At 26.3% G+C, this 22,416-nt stretch overlaps 3 protein-coding genes and 1 long non-coding RNA gene across 5 annotated transcripts; 2 read left to right on the top strand and 2 right to left on the bottom strand.

The window, feature by feature from the left end:
• The first annotated feature begins 192 nt into the window (after nt 1–192).
• On the top strand, nt 193–4,252 carry LOC126906362 (chromatin modification-related protein MEAF6). The gene is made up of 5 exons (XM_050686937.1): nt 193–442; nt 887–1,093; nt 1,782–1,815; nt 1,894–2,087; nt 3,689–4,252. The coding sequence occupies exons 1-4, from the start codon at nt 368–370 to the stop codon at nt 2,061–2,063; spliced, it is 486 nt and encodes a 161-aa protein (XP_050542894.1). The 5' UTR covers nt 193–367; the 3' UTR covers nt 2,064–2,087; nt 3,689–4,252.
• Nucleotides 4,253–4,836: 584 nt separating this feature from the next.
• On the bottom strand, nt 4,837–6,896 carry LOC126906354 (osteopetrosis-associated transmembrane protein 1). The gene is made up of 6 exons (XM_050686929.1): nt 6,566–6,896; nt 6,303–6,465; nt 6,109–6,229; nt 5,809–6,017; nt 5,581–5,749; nt 4,837–4,945 (listed from the first exon to the last, which is right to left on the bottom strand). The coding sequence occupies exons 1-6, from the start codon at nt 6,643–6,645 to the stop codon at nt 4,884–4,886; spliced, it is 804 nt and encodes a 267-aa protein (XP_050542886.1). The 5' UTR covers nt 6,646–6,896; the 3' UTR covers nt 4,837–4,883.
• Nucleotides 6,897–7,378: 482 nt separating this feature from the next.
• On the bottom strand, nt 7,379–10,593 carry LOC126906372 (uncharacterized). The gene is made up of 3 exons (XR_007704234.1): nt 9,604–10,593; nt 9,281–9,517; nt 7,379–8,726 (listed from the first exon to the last, which is right to left on the bottom strand). It is a non-coding gene; the product is annotated as an uncharacterized LOC126906372 (long non-coding RNA).
• A 4,527-nt stretch (nt 10,594–15,120) lies between these two features.
• On the top strand, nt 15,121–18,398 carry LOC126906361 (mitochondrial fission regulator 1-like). Of its 2 annotated transcripts, XM_050686935.1 has the most exons (7): nt 15,121–15,253; nt 15,330–15,422; nt 15,520–15,570; nt 15,644–15,724; nt 17,681–17,838; nt 18,082–18,144; nt 18,208–18,398. In XM_050686935.1, exons 1-7 carry the CDS (start codon nt 15,205–15,207, stop codon nt 18,301–18,303), a joined length of 591 nt encoding a protein of 196 aa, XP_050542892.1. In that variant the 5' UTR covers nt 15,121–15,204; the 3' UTR covers nt 18,304–18,398. The 2 variants fall into 2 exon arrangements, with proteins under 2 accessions (XP_050542892.1, XP_050542893.1); XM_050686936.1 differs by lacking the exon at nt 18,082–18,144.
• The last annotated feature ends 4,018 nt before the right edge of the window (nt 18,399–22,416 follow it).

The following is a 22,416-nucleotide window of genomic DNA, read 5'->3' as shown; positions in this document are numbered from 1 at the left end:
GACCCATTTTAGACATAGATAATAATATTAAATATGATTTTAGATAGATAATTACAATAGATCAATTTATGGTTAATTATTATTTATAAACCTCACTTTATTAAAAAAAATTTGCAGTGTGACCATTTATATTCCAGATTTACTATCTTACCGATTAGTGTTACCATTTTGTGTTATCTTTTCTAATTTGTGTTTATTGATAATGGATAGTCAACGCTTTTTAGCGCCGAATTGTGGAATACCGGGTTTTATAATAAAACTGATCATCTTGGGCAAAATATTAATTCATTTTTCTTAAAATAAAGAGAGAAGAAAATTTGATTGACAATTACAAGTATTTCAAACGTTAAAGTGCCTATTATTAGCCATGTCAAAGTCTTCTAATTCCAGCGATTTGCGGACAGAGTTAGCTGAACTGGTGAAACGTAAATCGGACATAGCTGTAAGATTACTTTATTTTTTAATTTTATTAATATATTTTATATTTGTCATAATAAATGATTGATTACATTTTGCATTTTTGTTCATATATTCAAAATAGTGCTTTGATTAAGATTGTATAAACTTAATAATAAATTTAATTTAATTTAGATATTTAAGTTTTTAATTGAATTATAGTTATGATATATGAAGATTTAGAGATATAAATTTTATAGAATATTTATAAGTTTAAAATTTAACTTATATTATTTCATTAAATTTGAATACTTTTATCTAAACAGAACATTATAATTATAATCTGACACCTATCTTGTCTCAGTGACATATTATGGTGGGTTTTATGATGAAGATGCCCCCACTTTAAAATTATCTGGATCGCTTGTAGAAAATTCCTAAATACACTATTATCTAGTCTATATTAAATAATATACCATGAACTTTTCAGGAGACTTTAGCGAATCTTGAACGTCAAATATATGCTTTTGAGGGAAGTTATCTAGAAGATACACATTTGTATGGTAATATTATTCGTGGATGGGACAGATATTTGACATCAGCTAATAAACTACCGAATACAAAAAATGAACCAAGAAATAGAAAATTCAAAGAAGCTGAACGTTTATTTTCTAAATCATCTATAACTTCAATGGCAGTAAGATAAATATTAACATTTTAAAAATTCATCTTTCTATTAAAATACTGACTAAAAAATCAAACTTTATTGTAAAAGTAAAATAAAATAATGAATTCTATAATAATTGAGTCATATTTAAATTCACAAAAAATTATCTACCAGAAACTATTATAATTAAATTTATTAAACTTACCCAACTTATAACTTATTGTTTGTTTTTACTTATTGTTTTTATAATGACTTCAAGGTCTAAAAAAATTAACACTTTTTAGTTATAATTTTTAGTATATTTTTGATAATAGACCATATTTTAGCTTGTATTTAACTAAATTTATAACATAGTAAAAAATAAATTGTTTTATTTATAGTGGTAACCCCTAATAGATTTAATTTAAATAAATTGACCCAACATTTCCAACAAAAATCTATCAACAATTAATTGGTTTAATGAACAACATATTCTGCCATTAAATTGTGTAAACATTAAATAAATTATAGAATGTATGGGTTTTGGAAATGTTAAGCTTATTTGTATCACTTGTTTTACAGTAAACCTATAATTTTGAAAAATATTAAGTATAAATAAAAATGTATGAATACACTACAATTATTAATGTGTATTAGTGTTTAAAATTGTACAAATTGTATGATTTTTACAAATATTTTATGACTTATTTATATATATACATATTTATTTTTTGTTAAGGCTGTAAGTGGTTTGGTTGAAGCTCAAGAAAAAGGTGAGCCAGATAAATATTTCTAATTTAACTATTAATTGTATAATTATATTTAACATTTAATGTGTTTTGTTATATCAGCTGAAATTAATAGTGAAAGTGAATCTCAAACTGGCAATAGTGGTAGTGAAGATAATATTACCAAAGAGAGTGGTAAAACTAATAATCTAACAAATGGTCCATCAACACCTAGAAATTTATTGGCGTCAGCCAAACGTGCTTCTAGTACAAAAAAAGTAAAAAATCGATGATCTTCATTTAACAAACTCAATAGAGTAAGTATCACAGTAATAGCTATGTATATGAGGCTCTTAGAATACAAAGAGGATAGATAACATTTAAAAAAAAATTGAGTTAGGTGAACAGTCAAAATGATAATTAGTTGTTCTAATTAGTTTTATTTTAAAAAATTAATAGAATCACTCAATTTTCAAATAAATTGTATGATAAAAATTGATTATATTATTAAAAAACTTTTATAATATAAAATCTACCAGTCCCTTATTCTATGAGATATCCTCTAATGGATATTAGAATATAAACCAACCGATCTTATTATACTAATAAATTGTATGATAAACACCCAGCACAGTAGGGTGGTGGCACAGTGGGTTCGTGTCATAGATGATATCTGACAGTGATTAAAATCACTATCATAAAAAACGCTTCAATGCAAATCTGTAGATAGTGTTTAATTAAAAAAAAAAATTTGTTAAAATAGCATATTAATTTTTAAGGGTAATGTCTTCAACTAGATACGATTTGTGATCTTTTGACGTATTTTTGAAAGAAATCAGTGCAGTGAGAGCTGAAAAAAAGTGGTAACAGACATAAAAAAAAAAATTAAAAAAAAAAAACACATCATAGTAAAATTCGCATCGAAGCTAAAACACCATAAAAATGATGAAGATGGATTGTATTTTATGGTGTTATATGGAAAACAAAAATTCATTTTTTTCAAAATTAAAAAGACTTTATTTATTCCTCTTGCATTTTAAACACCTCATTTATTTTTACTTATTTTTTGGAACATTGTTTGTTTTAAAAACATGGTTTAGTTTTTAATACATGATTAACTTATTATAAAAAAACATTACTTATTCAAATTTATATTGCTCTATAATTAGGCAAAAAACAATTAAATAAGAACCCACCCAATATAAATTAAGGTTGAGATAATATATTATTTTATGTACCCGAGGTCCATTATTTTATTAATAGAAAAAATTCTTAATTTGTGTAAATAAATTCTTGTGAAATGACTTTAAAAAAAGTTAAATTAAAAATATTATAACAATCAAGAACGATATGTAGAAAGATCAGTTGAATCTCAATGAAAACTACAGCAAATATATAATAATATAAAATATTGCAATTGTAATGTAGATGCAAAATATATTAGTTAGAAGAAAATATAAATTAACAATTGATTTTAATATTTTACATTATGATTACATGCATGCTAAATTTGATTGGATGAGCACCTCATATTCTCATATAAAATGAATTAAAGAGAAATAAAGAATGAGAAGATGATGTTATTAAATTTAAAGAATCTTAAGGAATAAAAATTTACAATTAATTATTATATCTTATAAGACGATAGTTACAAGATAAATATCTAGGCCTTTAATTTAAAAAATCAATAAAATATTATTCAAAGAATATATCTGGAAAAAGATATAAGATTATATTTATAAAAATAAATAGAATTTATTATTGTGTTTATAATTTTGGCCTAGAATTTATTTAAGTTAGGCTGAAACAGAAGTTTAATTATTTTATAGCAAATTTGTAGGAAAATTTTATTTTATTCTTAATAATATTTAATTTTATGTCTAACATTATTATGCTACATTTAATTTAATTTTTTTAGGTTTTAAAACAGTTTCAGCGGCCACAGTGAAACTATCATATGTGTATTATAATATACAAATATTTAAAATATTAACTTCTTATATCAATTTATTGTATAAAATGTTAATCATTAGATTATTTAATTTAATACTTTGATATATAATAAGTTTAACTCATCAATTTATGTTCACAATTGAAAAAATTATTTTTCCACTGAATGTGGAGTCTCATTTACGGTTATGTTTGTATTAAGAATTATATTATAGCTCACTAAAAAAAACTAAAATATGTATAGCTTTTTACTAGGATTGTTTTTAATCAAAATTTTTACTTAAAAAAAAATGAAATAAAATTTCAATGATAGATACAAGTCCATTTAATCAATAAAAGTAATGGATTTACTCTATGTTTGTAGTTGTAATTATTGAAGATTAATTGTTAAACATTGTATGAATTTTATATTAAATCTGATGTAAATATTTTATTATTTAGTTATTTTTTTATGTAGGCTTAAAGAAGCATTTTAAATGTAAAATGAGACAAATTAATATTATTGTAGAAAATAACTTTAAGGCATTGCTATGTAAAATAAATTGTATGTTGCATATTGTAATTATATTTTACTTTGTAATTAAATATTGTACCGTGAATTAAATTTGTAGATTAATTCACAAATTTAATTTAATGACAAAATCTAATTTTTCCTAGAGTTATAAATGTTTACAATATTTATGTTCACATTTATATAGAGTGTCCCATTATAATTTACTAATTTTAACACGGGTTATATAGTCAAAATAGTAAACCACGGTAGGACACTTTAGATTTAAATAATAGATGGGTATAAGAGAGACTTTATTCTTCTTAGGTCAATATATTATTAATACTAAAATGATAGATATTATAATAAATAATCCTAAAATAATTTAGGATTAGATTTTTAATTATTTTAACCTGTATTTATAAATTTGTAAATAATAAATGTAGACATTTATAAAGTATAAGTTAAATTGAAAAAATATAGTTTATCTGTCTTAAATTTACAAATATCACAGAGCTAAAATCAAAAGTTTGGTAAAATAAAAATAGATATAAATAAACTAATAAGATTAATGGACATCAGTAAATTTATGCAAATATTAAAAACTTATTAAAGAAAAGTCATCGTAAGTTATATTTTAAATAATTAAAAAGAGTTATTATAGTTATTTTTTTTAAGAAATGACTACATAGCCTGAAGTAGAAGCAGCATTAAATCTTTCTTGCCAACGATTCTCTACAAAAATAAAAAAGTTTACTATTCAGTACAAAATAAGAAACAAAAAATAATTACTATTTTATTAAATCTTAATATACAAATTAAATCAAAATAAATAACATAATGATTGTGGAAAAATATAAAATTCAATTTTAAAAAATAGTAAAAAGATATTTTTTACTTTTTCAACCTATTTTTAAGTTTAATTTTTTAATTAGAAATTTAAGTTATATTCATTTAAAGTTTAGTATCTAGTGAATCACAAGAATGGAAATTCATAGCATTCAAAACGGCTACACGTTTATTATTTCATAAAATACAGTAACTTAGTAAATTTATACGAAAAAAAAAAGAATTTGTGAAACTGAATTGTTTACAAATGAATAAATGAAATGAAATTTTATTTATTACATACAATTTTTAATAAAATATACATATTTGTTTAAATATTTATACATTTGAAGTTTTAACAATAATTATTTTTCTAAAAATAAAATAGAATAGTTGAAAATTAAAATAAAGACATTTCATTTTACCATCAAATCTATGCATTCATCATACAAAAGATCTATGATAATCAATGTGCAAACAATCACACAAAGACTCATAACAATGTGTAAGAAACATATTGACAAGAAGATAAAAATACTCACGAGATAACAATTCATTAGTTCTTTCCTTAGTTAACAACCAACTAATAAAATAAAAGATTATTGGTGCTAATAATACACAGGATGAAATAACTAATAGAATTGATTCTGAATTGTAATTTGATACATGGCACTTCCACAATACGCTCCAATCACTTTGAGTAGTATTAATCTATAAATTGACAATAAATTAAATAACTATAACACTACAGAAATCAAGAACCAGCTTACCAAATCAACAACATCCATACAAAATTCTTTTTCCTTTCTGTGTTTGTTATAGAAATCATTTAATTCTTGATAATCACTTTTACAAAAGGTACAGATTGAACCATTTAAATTTGTATCATTCATATGATTTACGGTACAAGCTTGAAATTGTTTACCAAGTTTTATAACTTCTTTTGTTCTATCATTTAATTCTGTTCCGTTTAAGCATACTATAAATTAACAATTGAATTTCATAAATAAAATATATTACTAAATGTATATTCCCTCAATATATTTTTAAACGAGTTATTTTATACTCACAAGAACAAGATGCCTTGTCCCACATATGAACCACATACTTATAACTTGCATAGACAACACGTAATCGATCAATATTTATTAAAACAGCACGACAATCAATTTCACTATCATTTTTGTGTAGCTTTAAAAAAATTTAAAAGAAAAAGAAAATTAATAAAATAATCATATGACACAACATTATTGAAAAAACTGACCTTTTCAATTTTTTCATAACCATCTAAAACTTGGTAATATTCATTCATACACCTTTGGCATACTTCAATAGGTCGAGAATAATTGATAATGCATGATGTGAACCTAGCAGTATCATTAGCAAAACGCTGTAAAAGCTCTTCACATCCTTCTGGTAGAACTTCTCTAAAGTGAAGTTGTGAAATAAAATGTTTAATTTAACTTGACTATTTAAATTATAAATTGTTTTTAAGTTTATCAAAACATTATAAAAATGAATACTTACTCTTCAATCACTGATGAAGATTTAGAAATCGATGCAATAAAAGTTAATAGGTAAATTAAATTTCTAGTCTTTTTAGTCATGATTTCAAAGTATTTTTTAAGATAAAAAAAAAGAAATTACCTATACATAGAATAGTTAGTTTAGTTTTTAAAATTTATTATCATCTATTCATTCTTTAAAAAAAATTTTTTTTTTTGATACCAATCACTTTTTAAAGTAACTTTACAGAAATAAATACGATTGTCTTAGTCATTTTTTTTTTAATTTTAGTCGTTTTACGCAATTTATATTTACGTGCGAACCAATAGTATCTCAGAATGCAACATGTTGGATATTCATTTTGTTGCTGATAAATTTTCTTATCAAATATTATTAACTAATTGTACGATAAAAAATCGTTCACATATATTCGCAAACTTAGTTACTGATATTTATAGGTTATTAATAGTTTTTTTATATCATATCTAATAATTTGGTGATTCTTTTAGAAAATAAGCTTAAATTTAATTCTTAGAAAGTTGTATAGTATGTAAATTATTCATTAGTGTCACCCAAGTAGTTTTTCCTTTTATAAATTAGAGGAAACGATTTGGAAATAATTTCAAATTAACTTAAATAAATCAATATTTTTTTAAGAACGAAATAATGATGAAAGTTAAATGAAACATAATTATATAAAAAAACTTTATCGTACTTTTCTTAACCGTATAAAATTTTTTCTAATATAATTAACAAACCTTTTATAAAAGTCTAATTTTGTTTAATAGTTTATGTTTATCTAGATTTATAACAAGGGACATATAAATTTCTTTTAGAAACTATGAAATGTAGAGTTTTACAATAATGTTTATTTCAGTGATTTTATATCAAAATATTTAACATACAGACAAAATGTTGTCTCTTTTGTGTTATTTTATCTAAGATCATATAAAATTAAATTTATTTATTAACTGGATAAATTTGTGAGGTACGAAATTTGTGTATCCACCAATTTAGATTTTTGTTAAGGGCGCACGTTTAAATGGAAAATTAGTTGTATTCCCTACTGTTCCGTATCAGATTACACAATATTGTGCATGTTTAAAACTTCGTACTAGGAATTCATGAGGTATCATGAACGAATTTAATAATTGAGATTGTTTTTCGAAATACATATAAAAATGTAATACCAGGAATGTATAAGAACTAATATGATGTATACAATCATATGTTTTGTTGTCATAAGAAGATGTCCAACGGTTCGTCGCGTACCTCATTTTATAACGTCGATATTTGTATTGGACACCAATAAGCGATTGTGGCAAGGTAACTGCAAAAACAGATATAACGCGCGACTGCATCGTGTGCAAAAGCAGCAACAGGTATCATGATAAAATGATAATATCTTAGGTTATAAAAGTCCATTTATATGAAGATATATATTTCGCTTATCAGCAAGAAAAGTGACTCAAGTTATGCGCATAATAGATGATTGCTGAGACTTGGACACCGGTGCCTTTCAATTAAAAATCCAGCATAGTAAGCACTTGGCATGGTTGAACATGTATAGATATTGGACAGTGATCAATGCAAAGGTAAACTAAAAATTATGTCATTTAATAAAAAAATTATTTTTTGAACAAAACTACTGGCATATGTTTGCCATAAAGCTTTTCACAGTCGATTAATTTTTGTTTTACATTTTTATTTGTACAACATTTTTTAAATCGTTTTTTTTAAATGCATAATGAAATTAAAACTTATAGTTACAATAAAAATGGTTTGCCATTTTTTTTTATTGTAGTACACTTAAATAACTTGAAATATGTTAAAAGTTGTCGTTTCGGAACAACTTCAAAAATTATGTTTACATAAGTTGTAGTCTTGCGACAAATTATCAAAATCTAGTACTAAAAATTTATAAGAACTAATGTATGCGATCATATGCCCAAGTGTCTCGAGAAATGAGTCATTGCTAGCAGTTTTCACCAGCGATAATTGTAGCGATCTGGTTTTGCTCTATTCTTTTATTGTTATTTCCAAACCTTATTCCTTTGTTTTTAAACACTTTTCATATACTTCTAAAAGTACATGGAAATATATTCTAATATTGTAAATGAGCATTTATATAGTAATCCAAATTCCCAATTCTCAAAGCGACCATCATTGTTCTACACCAACTCTAAAACCGATTTGGTTTAATTCTATTTTTCATATATTAAAATATACAATATAAAGAAAAGGAGATGTTCTTACACAAAGAAATGAAAAAGACAATATACTTAATTTTGACTTATAAAATGACTCAATTACATATAATTGAAATAATTTAATATAACTTCACTCAGATGTCAACCACTTGCACTGCGACTTGAAGTTGAAACCCTGTAATAATGATTCGGTCCAAATCATCCTCGCAATCATCGGTGTCTTTCGGCTCCCTAACATCAGGTCTACTCGGAATGCGAAGCTCATGCCCGGTGGCTTGTTTCTCAGCCAGTTAGTTAGCCAGCATGTAGCAGTGATGACAGCCACCATTCCGGATACCGTTTGGTTCATCACTCGCCTCTGCCAACCCCATACCCGGTTCAGAAGAGCGTCAAGGACAGGTTCATAGTTTTGGCCCCGCACCCACCCTACCGCATCGCCTATCTCTTTTACAGGAAATTTCTAACACATTCTCTTTAGATGATATTTATAGGCGTACATTGAATGTATATTGTTTAAAACACTTACTGTCATTTACGTTCTGAACGTTTATTGTAGTCTATTGATTTTCAAATTATTGTGGCAGACCTATATAGAACGATTCACCTAGAGTGATATATTTGTAAACACACAGTATAATCCCATCAATCCTATGTATTGTATATCCCAAACCCTTGTTTGAATAACAAATACAACGTCGATTTCATCCATCAACAGCGTAATGTCTTCTGATTGGAATGGGTTTATGAATCTGATAGTTGAAAACTTTTTAGCAAAAATACTGCATTGATGCATTATTACCAGTTTTGTATTATAAATATAATAAAAATTTACCATAAAAATTACCATACCTGAATTTCAGTTTGGTTTTCGACTAAAACATGCCACATTCCATCAACTCCACAGAGTCGTAGATACTATTGCTACATCTCTCGAATCCAAAAAATACTGCTCTGCCGTATTCCTCGACGTCGCGCAAGCATTTGATACGGTCTGGCACCGGCTTACTATATAAATTAAAAAAAATATTTCCTGCACCATACTTTCTACTACTCAAATCATACCTTGAAAATAGGTCTTTTAGAATCAAACTTAATTCAACACTATCCGATTATCATAATATTCAAGCCAGAGTCCCCCAAGGTAGCGACATTGCTCCTTTCTTATACATCATCTACACAGCTGACATTCCACATACCGCAAACACTCATCGGAACATACGCAAATGACACTGCAATGCTAGCTGCCGATCAAGATCTGCATAACTGTAGCAAATTTTTACAATCTCACCTCAACATATTATCCAAGTGGTGTAACACCTGGAAAATAAAAATCAATGAACTAAAATCTACCCACATCACCTTCACCCTTTGTCAAAATGTCTGTCCTAACATAATTCTCAACAACAATATTATTCCACAAGCAAGGGAAGCGAAATATCTGGGCTTGCTATTCGACAGAACGCTCACATGGGGTCCTCATCTTAAAAGTAAACGGAAACAGCTAAATACTCGTCATCATCTAATAAGACCGCTCATCCAACACAACCAGCACATATCCTATCGTCTACTTCTTTACAAATCCCTCCTTCAACCAATATGGTCATATGGTATCGCGCTCTGGGGTGTTGCAAAGCCGTCTAACATAAGGACAATACAGGCGTTCCAGTCTATTTGTCTCCGTATGATAACCAAAGCACCGTGGTACGTCACCAACAACTCCCTCCGTGAAGACCTCAAAATAGCTACAGTTAAAAAAACTGCACACATATATTACAAAAGACTACATTCCAAAATGCAATCCCATCCAAACCGTCTCGTTACTCAGCTACATTCAACAATTCTTCCGGGCAATCCAAACAGACGCCTCAAACGCAACTGGTCAAGAGACCTTCTTAATATTATTTAACCCACTTAAAATTAATAATACACAGGTGGCTCTAATGTGAGCTTCCTCCTCGCCGCCATATCATTGTCTATTTTAGTCCTATTCACATATTTACTTATTGTACATATAGCTGTATAGATTATAAATTTTCTAATAAACGTTCTTAAAAAAAAAAAAAATATAATAAAAATTTAAAAAACTATAGATTATTTAAAATGTTTAATGTTTCAATTACACTTGTGTTAAAATTCTTTTTTTTTTTTTTTTTATTATTAGCTTTTAATACAGAAGTATTATTATAGCTAAACGATTAAGATAAAACTATACAATAGAAACTAAGACTATACAAAAGAAAAAAAAATATTGTTATTATACACAATTAAACATATTGTTAAATTAATAAATTAAACATACTCAAAATACTAAAAAAGAAAGAACAAAACAAAATAGATCTAGGATATTAAATTAACATACAGAAAAATATTATATAACGAAGCCAGCTGAATGAACGAAGGAAATTATAAGTATGATTATTAAGGAGGATTTTGTATTAAGGATATTAAAACTATTAATGGGTGAAATATTAAGGGAGGACAGGAAATTGAACAAGAGTAAATGGTTATGGTGTAAAGCTGGGCAATCAAATAGTAAATGAGGAAAATTACAGAAGACTTCATCATTGTGTTTGGGACAGAATGGGGAATGGTTTAGAGACATGTTAAAGGCATGACTAGGTAACCGATTATGACAAAATCTAAGACGGGAAAAAGAGGTAATATGGAAACGGGACAGAGGGAGATTGTAAAACCAAGGACGTTTAGGGATAGTTGGAACTATAGACTTATGCCAGTTAGCTAAAGAAAAATTTGACCATTTGTCTTGCCATGCTTTATAAATAGTTTGAAGAAAAGAGGAAAGGAGATCGGAAGAGGGAATTTTTAGGATAGGTGGTCGGTTGAAGGAGTTAGTCAGTTTGGCTAGATGGTCTGCTATCTCATTGTCAGATATTCCTACATGACTGGGGCACCATAAAAATTCAACATTAGTGTTGGTTTTGTATTTTATTTAATTATAAGGGGATTACACTGATTTTCGTAAATATTATATCAATCTATATGACATAGTATAACAAATTAAAAGATCACAAATCGTCTCTAGTTGAAGACATTACCCTTAAAATTGAAAAATTTTCCCTCGTTTCCCGCAAATGGGGAAAATATCCAAAAAAATTAAAAATTTAAAAATCGGTAAATATTGTCATTTTTTTCACTTTTTTTTCTTAAAACTTCCATAACTTTTTGAAAAATAAAAAAATCAACATAATTTTTTTTTATACTAAATTCTTAGATATTTCCCTTTCGTTTGATATCATTTTTTTGAAAATTTAACACTTAACCTGATCATGGGGGGAGATTTAAAATAGCAACTTTTTTACAAAAACTAACTTTTTCAACTTGATTTTTGAAAATGTTCCGGAAATACTGCGTCCTTTAAACATATATCAAATTAAAGCTTATGTCATGTACTATAAAATTAAAAAAAAAAATTTGTCCCGACGACCTATCTTTTATGCGCAAATGGCTACCGTATTCAAAAATATGCTATTTTTGTGTTAAAATCCTGGGTTTTGTATTTTATTTTATTTTAAAATATCTTATAAGGGCAATACACTGACTTTCATGAATATTTTATAATTTAATTGACATAGAATAAAGTTCATAAGAAATAAGAAATTAAGCTTTTATTTATTTTTTTAAAGTCAAAAATGTAAGTTTTAAATTTGAGTTAGCTTAAATAGACAATTTTATCATGCAATAAGAGCAACGAACAGTTGCCGAGCCGGAAACATTTATGCATATCATTCGTGCGGTACGAGGTTCGATTCCGTGTGCGGCGAGAATTTTTTGCATTTTTTTTGAGTTAGAATAAAATTTTCAAATCATTTGATATTTATCTCATTTAGATTCAATAACTTCAATGAATATAAAGGATTCTATCACTATAGTCTCCCCTCGTGAGAAGAAATTTATATTCATGTTAATATTATTTTACTATGTGGTTTTTTTTGTGGCTACGATTTATTTTGCCAACTCTCACTAGACCTACTATTTCAACGATATGTAAAATGATTACAATTTGTATTTAGTTTAAGTTATTACTCTTAAAAATCGAAAAAATATTCCTTATTCAAATAAAAAGTAGATTAACCAGCTTTTTCCATACAAACAATTAAAATTATTAATTTCTAAAATTCTTAAAGTATTCATTGTCGAATTAGATTTGATATGATAACAGTATTCAACTTCAAAAATAAATAATTTTACTTTGTAATTTATTAATTTTTTAACTTTATTTGTGTGTGCTACTACCAGTCTATAATTTTTTTGTAACATGTTGCTATATAAATCATTAATTAAAAAAAAAATGATTTTTAGTTTCACTTGAATTTAATGATGGATTTTAACAATTATAATCAAATTTTATAGTACGCTCAATTGAGTAAATCTTTTTAGCAACTTTTTATTTATTGGTTTTTTTAGATATATAATCATTAAAATTAATTAAATTCTAAATATTTCCATTGTAGAATCTTTTTAAACGCCAAAAGTTAATTAGAAATGATTACTATGATTTTTATTTAAGTGATCTATTACGATAAAAATGTAAAAAAATCTAACTTTTCTGATAAATATACTGTAAATAGTAATTATAAAATTTGCTGACAGCATATTAATCTTAACAATTTCATTTTTATCTATTTAATAATGTCAATTTCAAACTTGCAAATTGAGCTACTTGTTATGGTAATAAATTCATTTTTTTTTTTATTAAAACTTTCACTTTAAAGAACAAAAAGAAGTAGGTTCAAAATGATTACTTTTAACATATTAAAAATCAAAATCAATAATAATTTGAAAACAATTAATTTTAAAAATGATATAATATATAATTAAAAGAATTACTAATCTGGGTATAATTAAGGAAATAGAAGTTGATGTTGCTTTTGTAATTTAGAATTAAACACTATCTACAGATTTGCATCGAAGCGTTTCTTATTAGATTAAATCTATACTGGACCCAACTATGCAATGTCTCCACTATGCCTCGACCCCACTGTGCTGGGATTTTTTTTTTTTAATAATAGCTTCTGATTTTATAAAGATATTTGTCTACAATAAAAATGAAATATATAAATATAAAGACAGCTGGATGATGGTAACTGGCTTTAGCTTTTATAATTAAGGTAAATAAGGAATATTGAAAAAATGTAATTTGCTTTTAAAAAAGAGATTTATTTAAATCAATAATTATTAATTTTTTGACAATATCCTTAATTATTAAGGATATTACTTAAGGTGTTAATTTATTAAAATTTTCGTAAAAATAATAACTCTTTATTTACTAGGGTGATTGTATTTATATATAGTAAACATTCATTACAGTTAGTTTTTCGTTACACATTTTTTTGATTATTATAACAAAAACAGGGTTTTCTACTTTATAAACATATTGTTATTGTTATTTATTGTTGTTGTTATTTATTGCTGTTGTTAAATATGAAATCCAAAGGGAAAAAGTGCGGATGTTTTCTCGCAATTTGGCATTTTTTAAAAGGAAAAAAAAATAAAAAAGATAAGATAAGTATACCAAACTTAGAGGAAACACAAAAATCTGAACAATTTTCGAAGCTTAAGCACCACGAAGGAAAAAAATTAGATATTGTCTCTACGGTATAATAATAAAATAAAAGTAAAATGTGAATTACACCTAGCAAATTTTCTAGGATGGAATATTCGATAAACAATTAATTAACCCATCTCAACCTATACAAATATTCCGCCCAGCAGAGGAAGATGTAATTAAAAATACTAAGGAAAATGGTTTGTATTTTTTTTTAACTGAGTTTGATAGTCCTGACATTTATATATTATAAAACAATATGTATTATACCGTAAATAAAAGGACTACTTACTTTTGAAAATAGATAAAAATGTACCTATTTAGATACAAGTGCTTCCAATATTACAAGTACAAAATATATAAATGTATGAGCTACGAGTTTTGTTTTAATGTTTATGTATTGAAAACAAAATACAGTTGATTTTCGACTATTTTTTGAATTAGGAAAGACTAAATTTTAATTACAAGTATTTCAAAGTTCTCAATTCTCCAGCTTAACAATAGTAAATATTGCAGCCAATGTAGAATATTTACAAAATTATCTTATATTTTTTAGTATTTAAATAATTGTCGTCTTTTGTAAAAACATATGTCAGGCATTTTAAAACACAAACGAGTATATCTTATTTCATTATGATTTTATGAGTCTGCTAATTTTTTACCAATATAAAAAATATGTTTTTAAGAATTATTTATTTACTTGATACTCTTAGCACTTATTATATTACCTTTAAAGAGCGCGAAGAATCGAGTGACGGTTATGCATGTTAAAATTTATTAATGTCACACAATTAATTTATTTTAACCAACAGTATTAACATATCAATCCTTGGTAAGTAGTATAATATTTAATTTAAACTTTTTTATTTTTAACTATTAATCTTATGTTTTTAAAAGGCGATGCAACATCTGACCGATTGACAAAACTCGAAGGTAAAACATTATTTGACGTTTTTCTTAGTTGGGCAATGTGTAATAAATTTATATCAATATTTAATTTTATGTTTAGAAATAGTTCGTAGTTTAACATTAGAAGTGGATCAATTAAATAGAGTTTCTTGTTATCCTGGAAAAAAAGACATAAAAAAATCTAAAGGAAAAAGTAATTCCTTAAAAGTATTTTAGTATTGATAATATTTAAATAAAATTTTTTAATAAACATACAATATTTGTACATATAATAATTTGTCTGTGTTTAGAAGGTCATAAAATATTTGATTTAAATACGCAAAGAGTGATGAAACTTGAAGGTAAAACATTGTTTTATGTGATCATTAGTTATGTTGATATTACCTTAATTTATATTAAAATGTCACTTTATAGATGATTTTCAGTTTTTAAAATTGGAATTAATCGAGCTGAAGAAATCTTTTAATAATTTTATACAAAAGAATGAAACAAAAGGTAAATAGTAACTACAGTTGTAAAAATAACTTTATTTGTATTGTTTTAGCTTTAAAAACATTGATAAAAAACTGAAGGTGCTTTTTATTTACATTTTAAAATGTATTCATAATTGATTTTTTTTATAACTAGAATAAAATATTAAAAAGGGAAAATTTTTATGTGCCTGATTATTTACATTTTTGTCTTTTATGACTATATATTAACACATATGTAAAAATATATATATATTTTATAATTACTTTTCATTCTTCTTCTTCAATANACGTAAAAATATATATATATATATATTTTATAATTACTTTTCATTCTTCTTCTTCGATATTAACGGGCACGAGGACCATTCTGTCAAACAATCAATCCTCCAAGTCTCTCTATCAGCTGCTTTTGTTTTCCAATTCGAGCCTCTATTTAACGATTCTACGTCTCTCTTAACCACGTCTTCCCATCTTAAACGGGGTTATCCAAGAGGCCATTTTGCTTCTGGNTCATCCAAGAGGCCATATTGCTTCTGGGTTCTCTGTCAATACCATGTGCAGTAGTGGATTCTGACTACGCCAGGCGTGACCAGCTCACTGTAACCTTCTACTCTAAATTATATATAATATGTTTGGATGATGAAAGAGTTCCTCTAATTCTTTGTCTTTTCTTATTCATCCGTCAGTTTCCTCGTTTTTTACTCAACTAAAGATCTTTCTTAGAATTTTCCTCTCCAGAATAATCAATTTATTGTTTTCCGTTTTTCTTAATCTCCATGTTTCTGCCCCGTATATAATTATTAGGTGTAATAGTGTAATCTACAATTTTATCTTTATTTCTTTCAACAGGGACCGTGACCCTAGTATCTTTGTGAGTTCTTAAAGACATTTGTTTCTCGACAGGATTCTTGTTGCTACTTCTTTTTCAGTTTCATTTTTTTCGGTCAATATTAGTAATTGTTTGACTCGATTGAATTCATGATTACCCACTCTTAAGGAAGGATATATTCTCGTCTCCCCATCAGGATGTATTCAGTTTTGCCTTCGTTTATTTGTAAGCCAACCTTTTTCGCTGCCTCCTCCAAACAATCGAATAGTGTTCTTAGGCCATTGTGTTATTTATCCACGAGGACCAAATCGTCTACATATGCCATTAATACCATGGAAGACTCTCGTAGTGACATCCCCTCCTGGGGTCCTATATTAGTTTCCCTTATAACTTTTTCTAATACTAGATTAAACAGAACAGGTGACATAGAGTGCCCTTGTCTTAGATCTGATTTCACTATTATTGGGTCGGTTTCGGCTTCTCCTACTCTTATTTTAATGAATGTTTCCATAATGCCTGTTTCGACTAACTTTACTAATTTTTATAGGAAGTTATTTATTAAATAACTTTAAATATAAAGAATATTTATTAAACTTTTGCGATGGATATTGTCGTATGCCTTTTTGAAGATGATAAAGAGTACATGCATTTCTTTGTCGGAGAATAAATATTTGGTACACCGTAATCTTCCTGGTCTAAAGCCTAATTACATTTCATAACATACTGAAAGTTTATTACACAAAAAATTTAAGAAATAGAAAAAAAAAGCATTCATTAAATACTAATAATTAAGAAGATAATAATTAGCATAACTTTAATTATTAAAACTATGACATTATTTTGACTAATTAATATAGTTGACTATATAATTTAAGTCAGCAAAAATTTGAAAGTTCCTTATATAAAATTATTTTTAGATAAAATTTTTGTGACTAACTTTGTAACTAAATTGTAACTAAATTAAAAATAAAATTTTAATTGATTCATAACAATTACTGATAATTTTTTTAATTAAAACATCAAGCTTATTTATCAATTATGATGTCTGATTTATACATAATCAATTTTTATTAGTCCATAATAAATATTATAAGTAATTTATTTAGTTTAATATAATCTAGATATTATTTAAGAAAAAAATTGTTACAGTAGTTATTCCACCACCGCCGCCGCCGCCACCACCACCTTTTTCATTCATACCTCGGCCACCACCAATGCCTTCTTCATTAAATTTTATGCATAAAGGGGATGGTGATGATGTAAGGTTACAAAAAGATGCTCAGATCAAAAGTAAAAAAATATTAAAGGTAAATGTTTTATCTACTAATTAATGAATTCTCTAAACAAATCACTGCTAAAATTTTTAATCCAGTACGAAGCATCAATTTTTTAAATACACTCTTTGTCTTAGTTTTAATACATGAAGAGAGTTTGTAAATAATTATCTAATAACTGATTTTGAAGAAATGAACCTGTTAATTTCAATGATATCATAATATAAATTGTATCATATTTCCCAATAAATTAGCTCATTTTTTTATTTCATGTAGCCAGGAAATATGCAAAATGACAATTTAATAAAAGAATTAAAAAACGGTGTAGTATTAAAAAAAGTATTTATTTTCATAAATATTTATTTACCCCATAAATTTCTTATTTTTTTTTTTTATTTGAAGGTTAAACGTATAGAAATAACTAAGCCTCCAGAGGATGAGAGTGAACTTTCTAAAATATTTTCTTTAAGACGGATTAAGGATACCGGCCAGTTATAATTAATCCCTCGCTTTGCGCAAAGAACTTCACAGTAACAGATCGGGCCAAGAATATCGGACATAGATGGCCCGGCTCCTGTTTCTTGTGTATTACATTAATTAGCTATAACTATATTTTGAGATGTTTTAGTATTTAAGATACAGATGTAATATTATATTATTACTTATAATATTAAAATATTATATAATGTTATCTTTTGTACATGTATGTCATATATTATGAATTTACAAGATCACCAAAACAGGGTTCCCTTATTTAAAACTTAAAATAATCAATAATTTAGTCAATTAAATCTGATCATCGTACAGATTAAAAGTAACGCCCATGTGTGGGTTTTCAATTAGGTCCAGCCAATCACATTTAACCATTAATTAAGATCTATAGTTTCTAAGATCACACTAGGGATCGCTACACGACCCTTGTCTACTATAAAAACCCATTTTTTCCTATTAAAATCAGTTCTTTCGGCGATTTTAAAATACACAAAATCTGCGACACTCTACTCAAGATTCTTACTCTCTGGGACTTAGTCGTTTTTTTTAATTTATTTGGACTTAGAATATTTTTTTTTTAAACTATATGACACTTAGGGATTTTAAAGTGAATTTTGTTTTGGTGAATCTTTTAATTTAATTTAATTTGTTCATTAAATAATAATGTTTTATTTTATTATGGAAATAAATGTCAATTAATATTTTAAAACAAAACATATTTATTTTTTTTATATATATATATAATAAAACTGAATCAACTCTAATTTTCTCAGTTAATGATAAATATTTATTATATGACTAAGTGTATTGCAATCCTATACTTATTGGGTAGCTAGTCTTTTAAGGTTTAATGTCTTTGTTCTAACGAACATCGCGCCGGCAGACAGGGTAAAGGTTGCAATTAAAGATTTTTAAAGTTAGGTGTATTAGGTTAGAATATATTTGTAAGCCTATGTGTATAATACAGTGTATCATATTATCTGTTATACACGTAGATTAACTACTCTTATCTATATCATGCCTATTTAATTGAATTCGTTTAAAAAGGGACATACTTGGGCCAGACGTAACAGTTAATTTATTTTCAGAATATACACCTTGAAGTTCTACTTCAAAAATATGATGACGACATGCTAATAGTAAAAGATTCCGGTTTAACTTTTGTTCTAACCAAACACAAGCTTCATTTAATCTATCTGTATTGAAAGCTGTAGTATCAACAATCATTGCTAGGATTTTATCAAATAAAATCCATTCTTGTAATGTGTCCTATACTGTAAATGATACTTCCAATCCCGTAAAAGAAGTAAGTTCATGAACAACAAAAAGTTGGTCAATTTCAGGTGCTACAGCAACAATTGGTGGTAGTCGGTCAACGTTTTCTATTCTAATTATATCAGGTAAAATTTTTGAATCCCAATAAATTACAACAAAATCATGATCGGCACTTAACAAATTAGACTTAATAGTTTCATAAGTATTTTAGCGTGATTTCTCGCAAGTTGATGATCGACTAAGGAAAAAACATTAATGTTTGAATCGGTAGACATAAATGATTTTTTTAATTATAACAACTTCGAGACAAGCTGTTATAATATCCATTGCATCTCGGTCACTCACTTAACATTTATCTAATACTGTACAAAGTCGCAGACTTACAAAATTACCTTTCCATAATTTTTTACATTTTGAAGGACCTGTTATATTTTCTGAGTTGTCATATAAATAAGTAGGCATAGGATCTGGACAATCAGTTTGTTTAATTTGATCTATTTCTTCAGAACTTGTTGATGAAAAAGCGTATTGATCTACTTAATAAAATTAAACATATATTTTAATACATCAGAATTACATAATACTTACCAAATTCAAAAACTGCCATTTTTTTCTAATGGAGCCGATTGATTTTTTTCAATCATATGTGTTGGTAGATCCACAACCATCATACATCTAGGTCACCCTTTTTGCCGTTGTAACTGTTAAAAGTCTAGGTATTCTTTAATTTTTATCAGTTTTGCTGCATTTTTATGAGCTATATCAAACAAATTATCTACATTTTCTTTAAATTGATCATTCCTTTATTTGTTTAAAAAAATTGGTTTATTTTTATTCATTTCTAAACGTCTTCAGGGCTCATAAATCTTTTTCGATTTTATTATATAATGAGCTCGATTCCGTGTTGGAATCCTCGTTTTTTTACAAAAAATTGTACATTCATCTATCACCAATCCTGCACTTTCATGTAAACTGAGTTTTACTAACCTCGTATTGTAAAATAACACACTTGGGCAGTCTTTAATTGATGATAATTTACTTCCAGTTATTTGATTATAAATAGAATCGATTAAATAAATATTTCTTCGTAACATATTCTAATGCGACAAAAATTAAATAAAAACTAAAAATTAACAGAAATGTGTACAAATATATACGAATCAGCTTTCCGTTCAATGTCAAAAATAACGCAAATATATAATAACTCTTATAAAGATATGATCGATAATTAGTACTTAATAACAATAAATGTCTTTTATGATTCAATTAACATAGTTTTTTTAAGTTGCGAGTCTCGTGGCATATTGTTTAGCGTGCCTCATTTTAAATATACTAATCTAACTATATTATATATTTGACTATACAAAAAATTAAAACCTTTTTTTTTCTTTTACAAAATAATTGAGGGCAATACCATAATGATCTTGAAGCGAAAAAATTATTAGATCTAATAAGGAGAGGTTTAGCCCCTCCCATTTTTATAGTCTCCAATTATAATCACTATTTAAGTGTTTATTATTTTTTTATCTGGCATATGTACATGGTAAATAGTCATAATACTATTAATTTTACACAATTATAAAAATTAAAAGATATTGTTGAATTATCACAGTAATGATAGGCTTTAGAAAAAATGTATTAGAACCTTTTTTGTTTGAAATTTAATACTAAATAGTAATTATTCTATACATTTTTACGCTAACTGTAATATTTAATTTGTACGAGACAGCTAGTCCGTAGTACGGCTAGTTATGCAACACATAAAACACAAAAAAACTTACTTAAAACAATGAGCTGTACACAGATGACAATTGCACACGGAGGCCATCGATTTCCCGTGCTGAGTGGGTAAAGGGGTGAGTAAAGCAAGACGCTGGAGATCAGCTGCCACACTATATAATATAATCAACGATGTTTGTAACAACTGGTCTACTAGATCTTTGCTAAAGACGTTCTGTACCAAACAATATTTATTGAAACAAATGTGAAAAACTAATAAAAAACACTATTTGGTCAAACTTTAATTCCAATGCGGCATGGGAAGGAGTTCTTTGATCGATTCCATATTTTCACAGTATATGTTTTCTATATCAAGTAAAAAACCAGGGGGATGAATGATCAAATACCTGAAGTCGTGTTTTTTTAACTACCCTAATGAATTTTTATGGTTTCTTATTTTTTGTTTTCTATGGTTTCTTTAAATTTATGCATTTGTATGGCTTCTTTAAATACATGAATTACTATGGCTTCTTAAATTTTGTACATTTCTATGGCTTCTTCAAAATTATGCATTTCTATGGTATCTTAATTTTGTGCATTTTTATGGTATCTTAAATTTTGTGAATTTCTAAGATATTTTAATTTTGTACACTTCTATGGCATTACATTTTTAAATATAGTAAATCTGTTTAAGATTATCAAATACCAATTACAAAAAGTTTCTTAAAATTTAACATTCTCCTTAAAATCTCGAAATTCTAAAATTCAATATAAAAACTTTTTGATCTAAAACTAAATTCAGTTTTTATAATAAGCAATAAAGTTAAAATGAAATATACAATTTTTTAAAAATAATAAAATTTTGCACAAATGAAATTTCATTTTTCTTTACATAAGAAAAATTGTTACTAGCTACTCCAAAATTGATCTTAAATATATCATTAATTTTATCATAGAGGTATTAACCCCTAAACCCCTAAACTCCTAAACACCCTTTGATATCATGATTACAATATTTCGGTAATTTCTAAACTCATTTTAATAATTTTAACGACTTCCATACTACATCCGGTTTTGGTCATTGGCAGACATATCGAGGGTGTTGCAGAACACATTTACTTAAAA

This window comes from Daktulosphaira vitifoliae, unplaced genomic scaffold (assembly GCF_025091365.1).
Source record: "Daktulosphaira vitifoliae isolate Bord-2020 unplaced genomic scaffold, ASM2509136v1 Scaffold_4, whole genome shotgun sequence".
Taxonomy (NCBI): Eukaryota; Metazoa; Arthropoda; class Insecta; order Hemiptera; family Phylloxeridae; genus Daktulosphaira; species Daktulosphaira vitifoliae.
Note: the sequence above shows the minus strand (reverse complement) of the source record. Positions and strands in the feature narration are given on the sequence as shown.

Excerpts from the sequence above, each read along its gene's own strand:
- LOC126906362 (XM_050686937.1), top strand. The coding sequence starts at position 368 with ATGTCAAAGTCTTCTAATTCCAGCGATTTGCGGACAGAGTTAGCTGAA. Across the intron at positions 443-886 it reads AACGTAAATCGGACATAGCT|GAGACTTTAGCGAATCTTGA; the intron begins GTAAGATTACTT and ends TGAACTTTTCAG. Across the intron at positions 1,816-1,893 it reads GGTTGAAGCTCAAGAAAAAG|CTGAAATTAATAGTGAAAGT; the intron begins GTGAGCCAGATA and ends TTGTTATATCAG.
- LOC126906354 (XM_050686929.1), bottom strand. The coding sequence starts at position 6,645 with ATGACTAAAAAGACTAGAAATTTAATTTACCTATTAACTTTTATTGCA. Across the intron at positions 6,466-6,565 it reads TCTTCATCAGTGATTGAAGA|AGAAGTTCTACCAGAAGGAT; the intron begins GTAAGTATTCAT and ends ACTTCACTTTAG. Across the intron at positions 5,750-5,808 it reads GTATGGATGTTGTTGATTTG|ATTAATACTACTCAAAGTGA; the intron begins GTAAGCTGGTTC and ends GTCAATTTATAG.
- LOC126906361 (XM_050686935.1), top strand. The coding sequence starts at position 15,205 with ATGTTTTTAAAAGGCGATGCAACATCTGACCGATTGACAAAACTCGAA. Across the intron at positions 15,423-15,519 it reads AAAAAAATCTAAAGGAAAAA|AAGGTCATAAAATATTTGAT; the intron begins GTAATTCCTTAA and ends GTCTGTGTTTAG. Across the intron at positions 15,571-15,643 it reads AAGAGTGATGAAACTTGAAG|ATGATTTTCAGTTTTTAAAA; the intron begins GTAAAACATTGT and ends GTCACTTTATAG.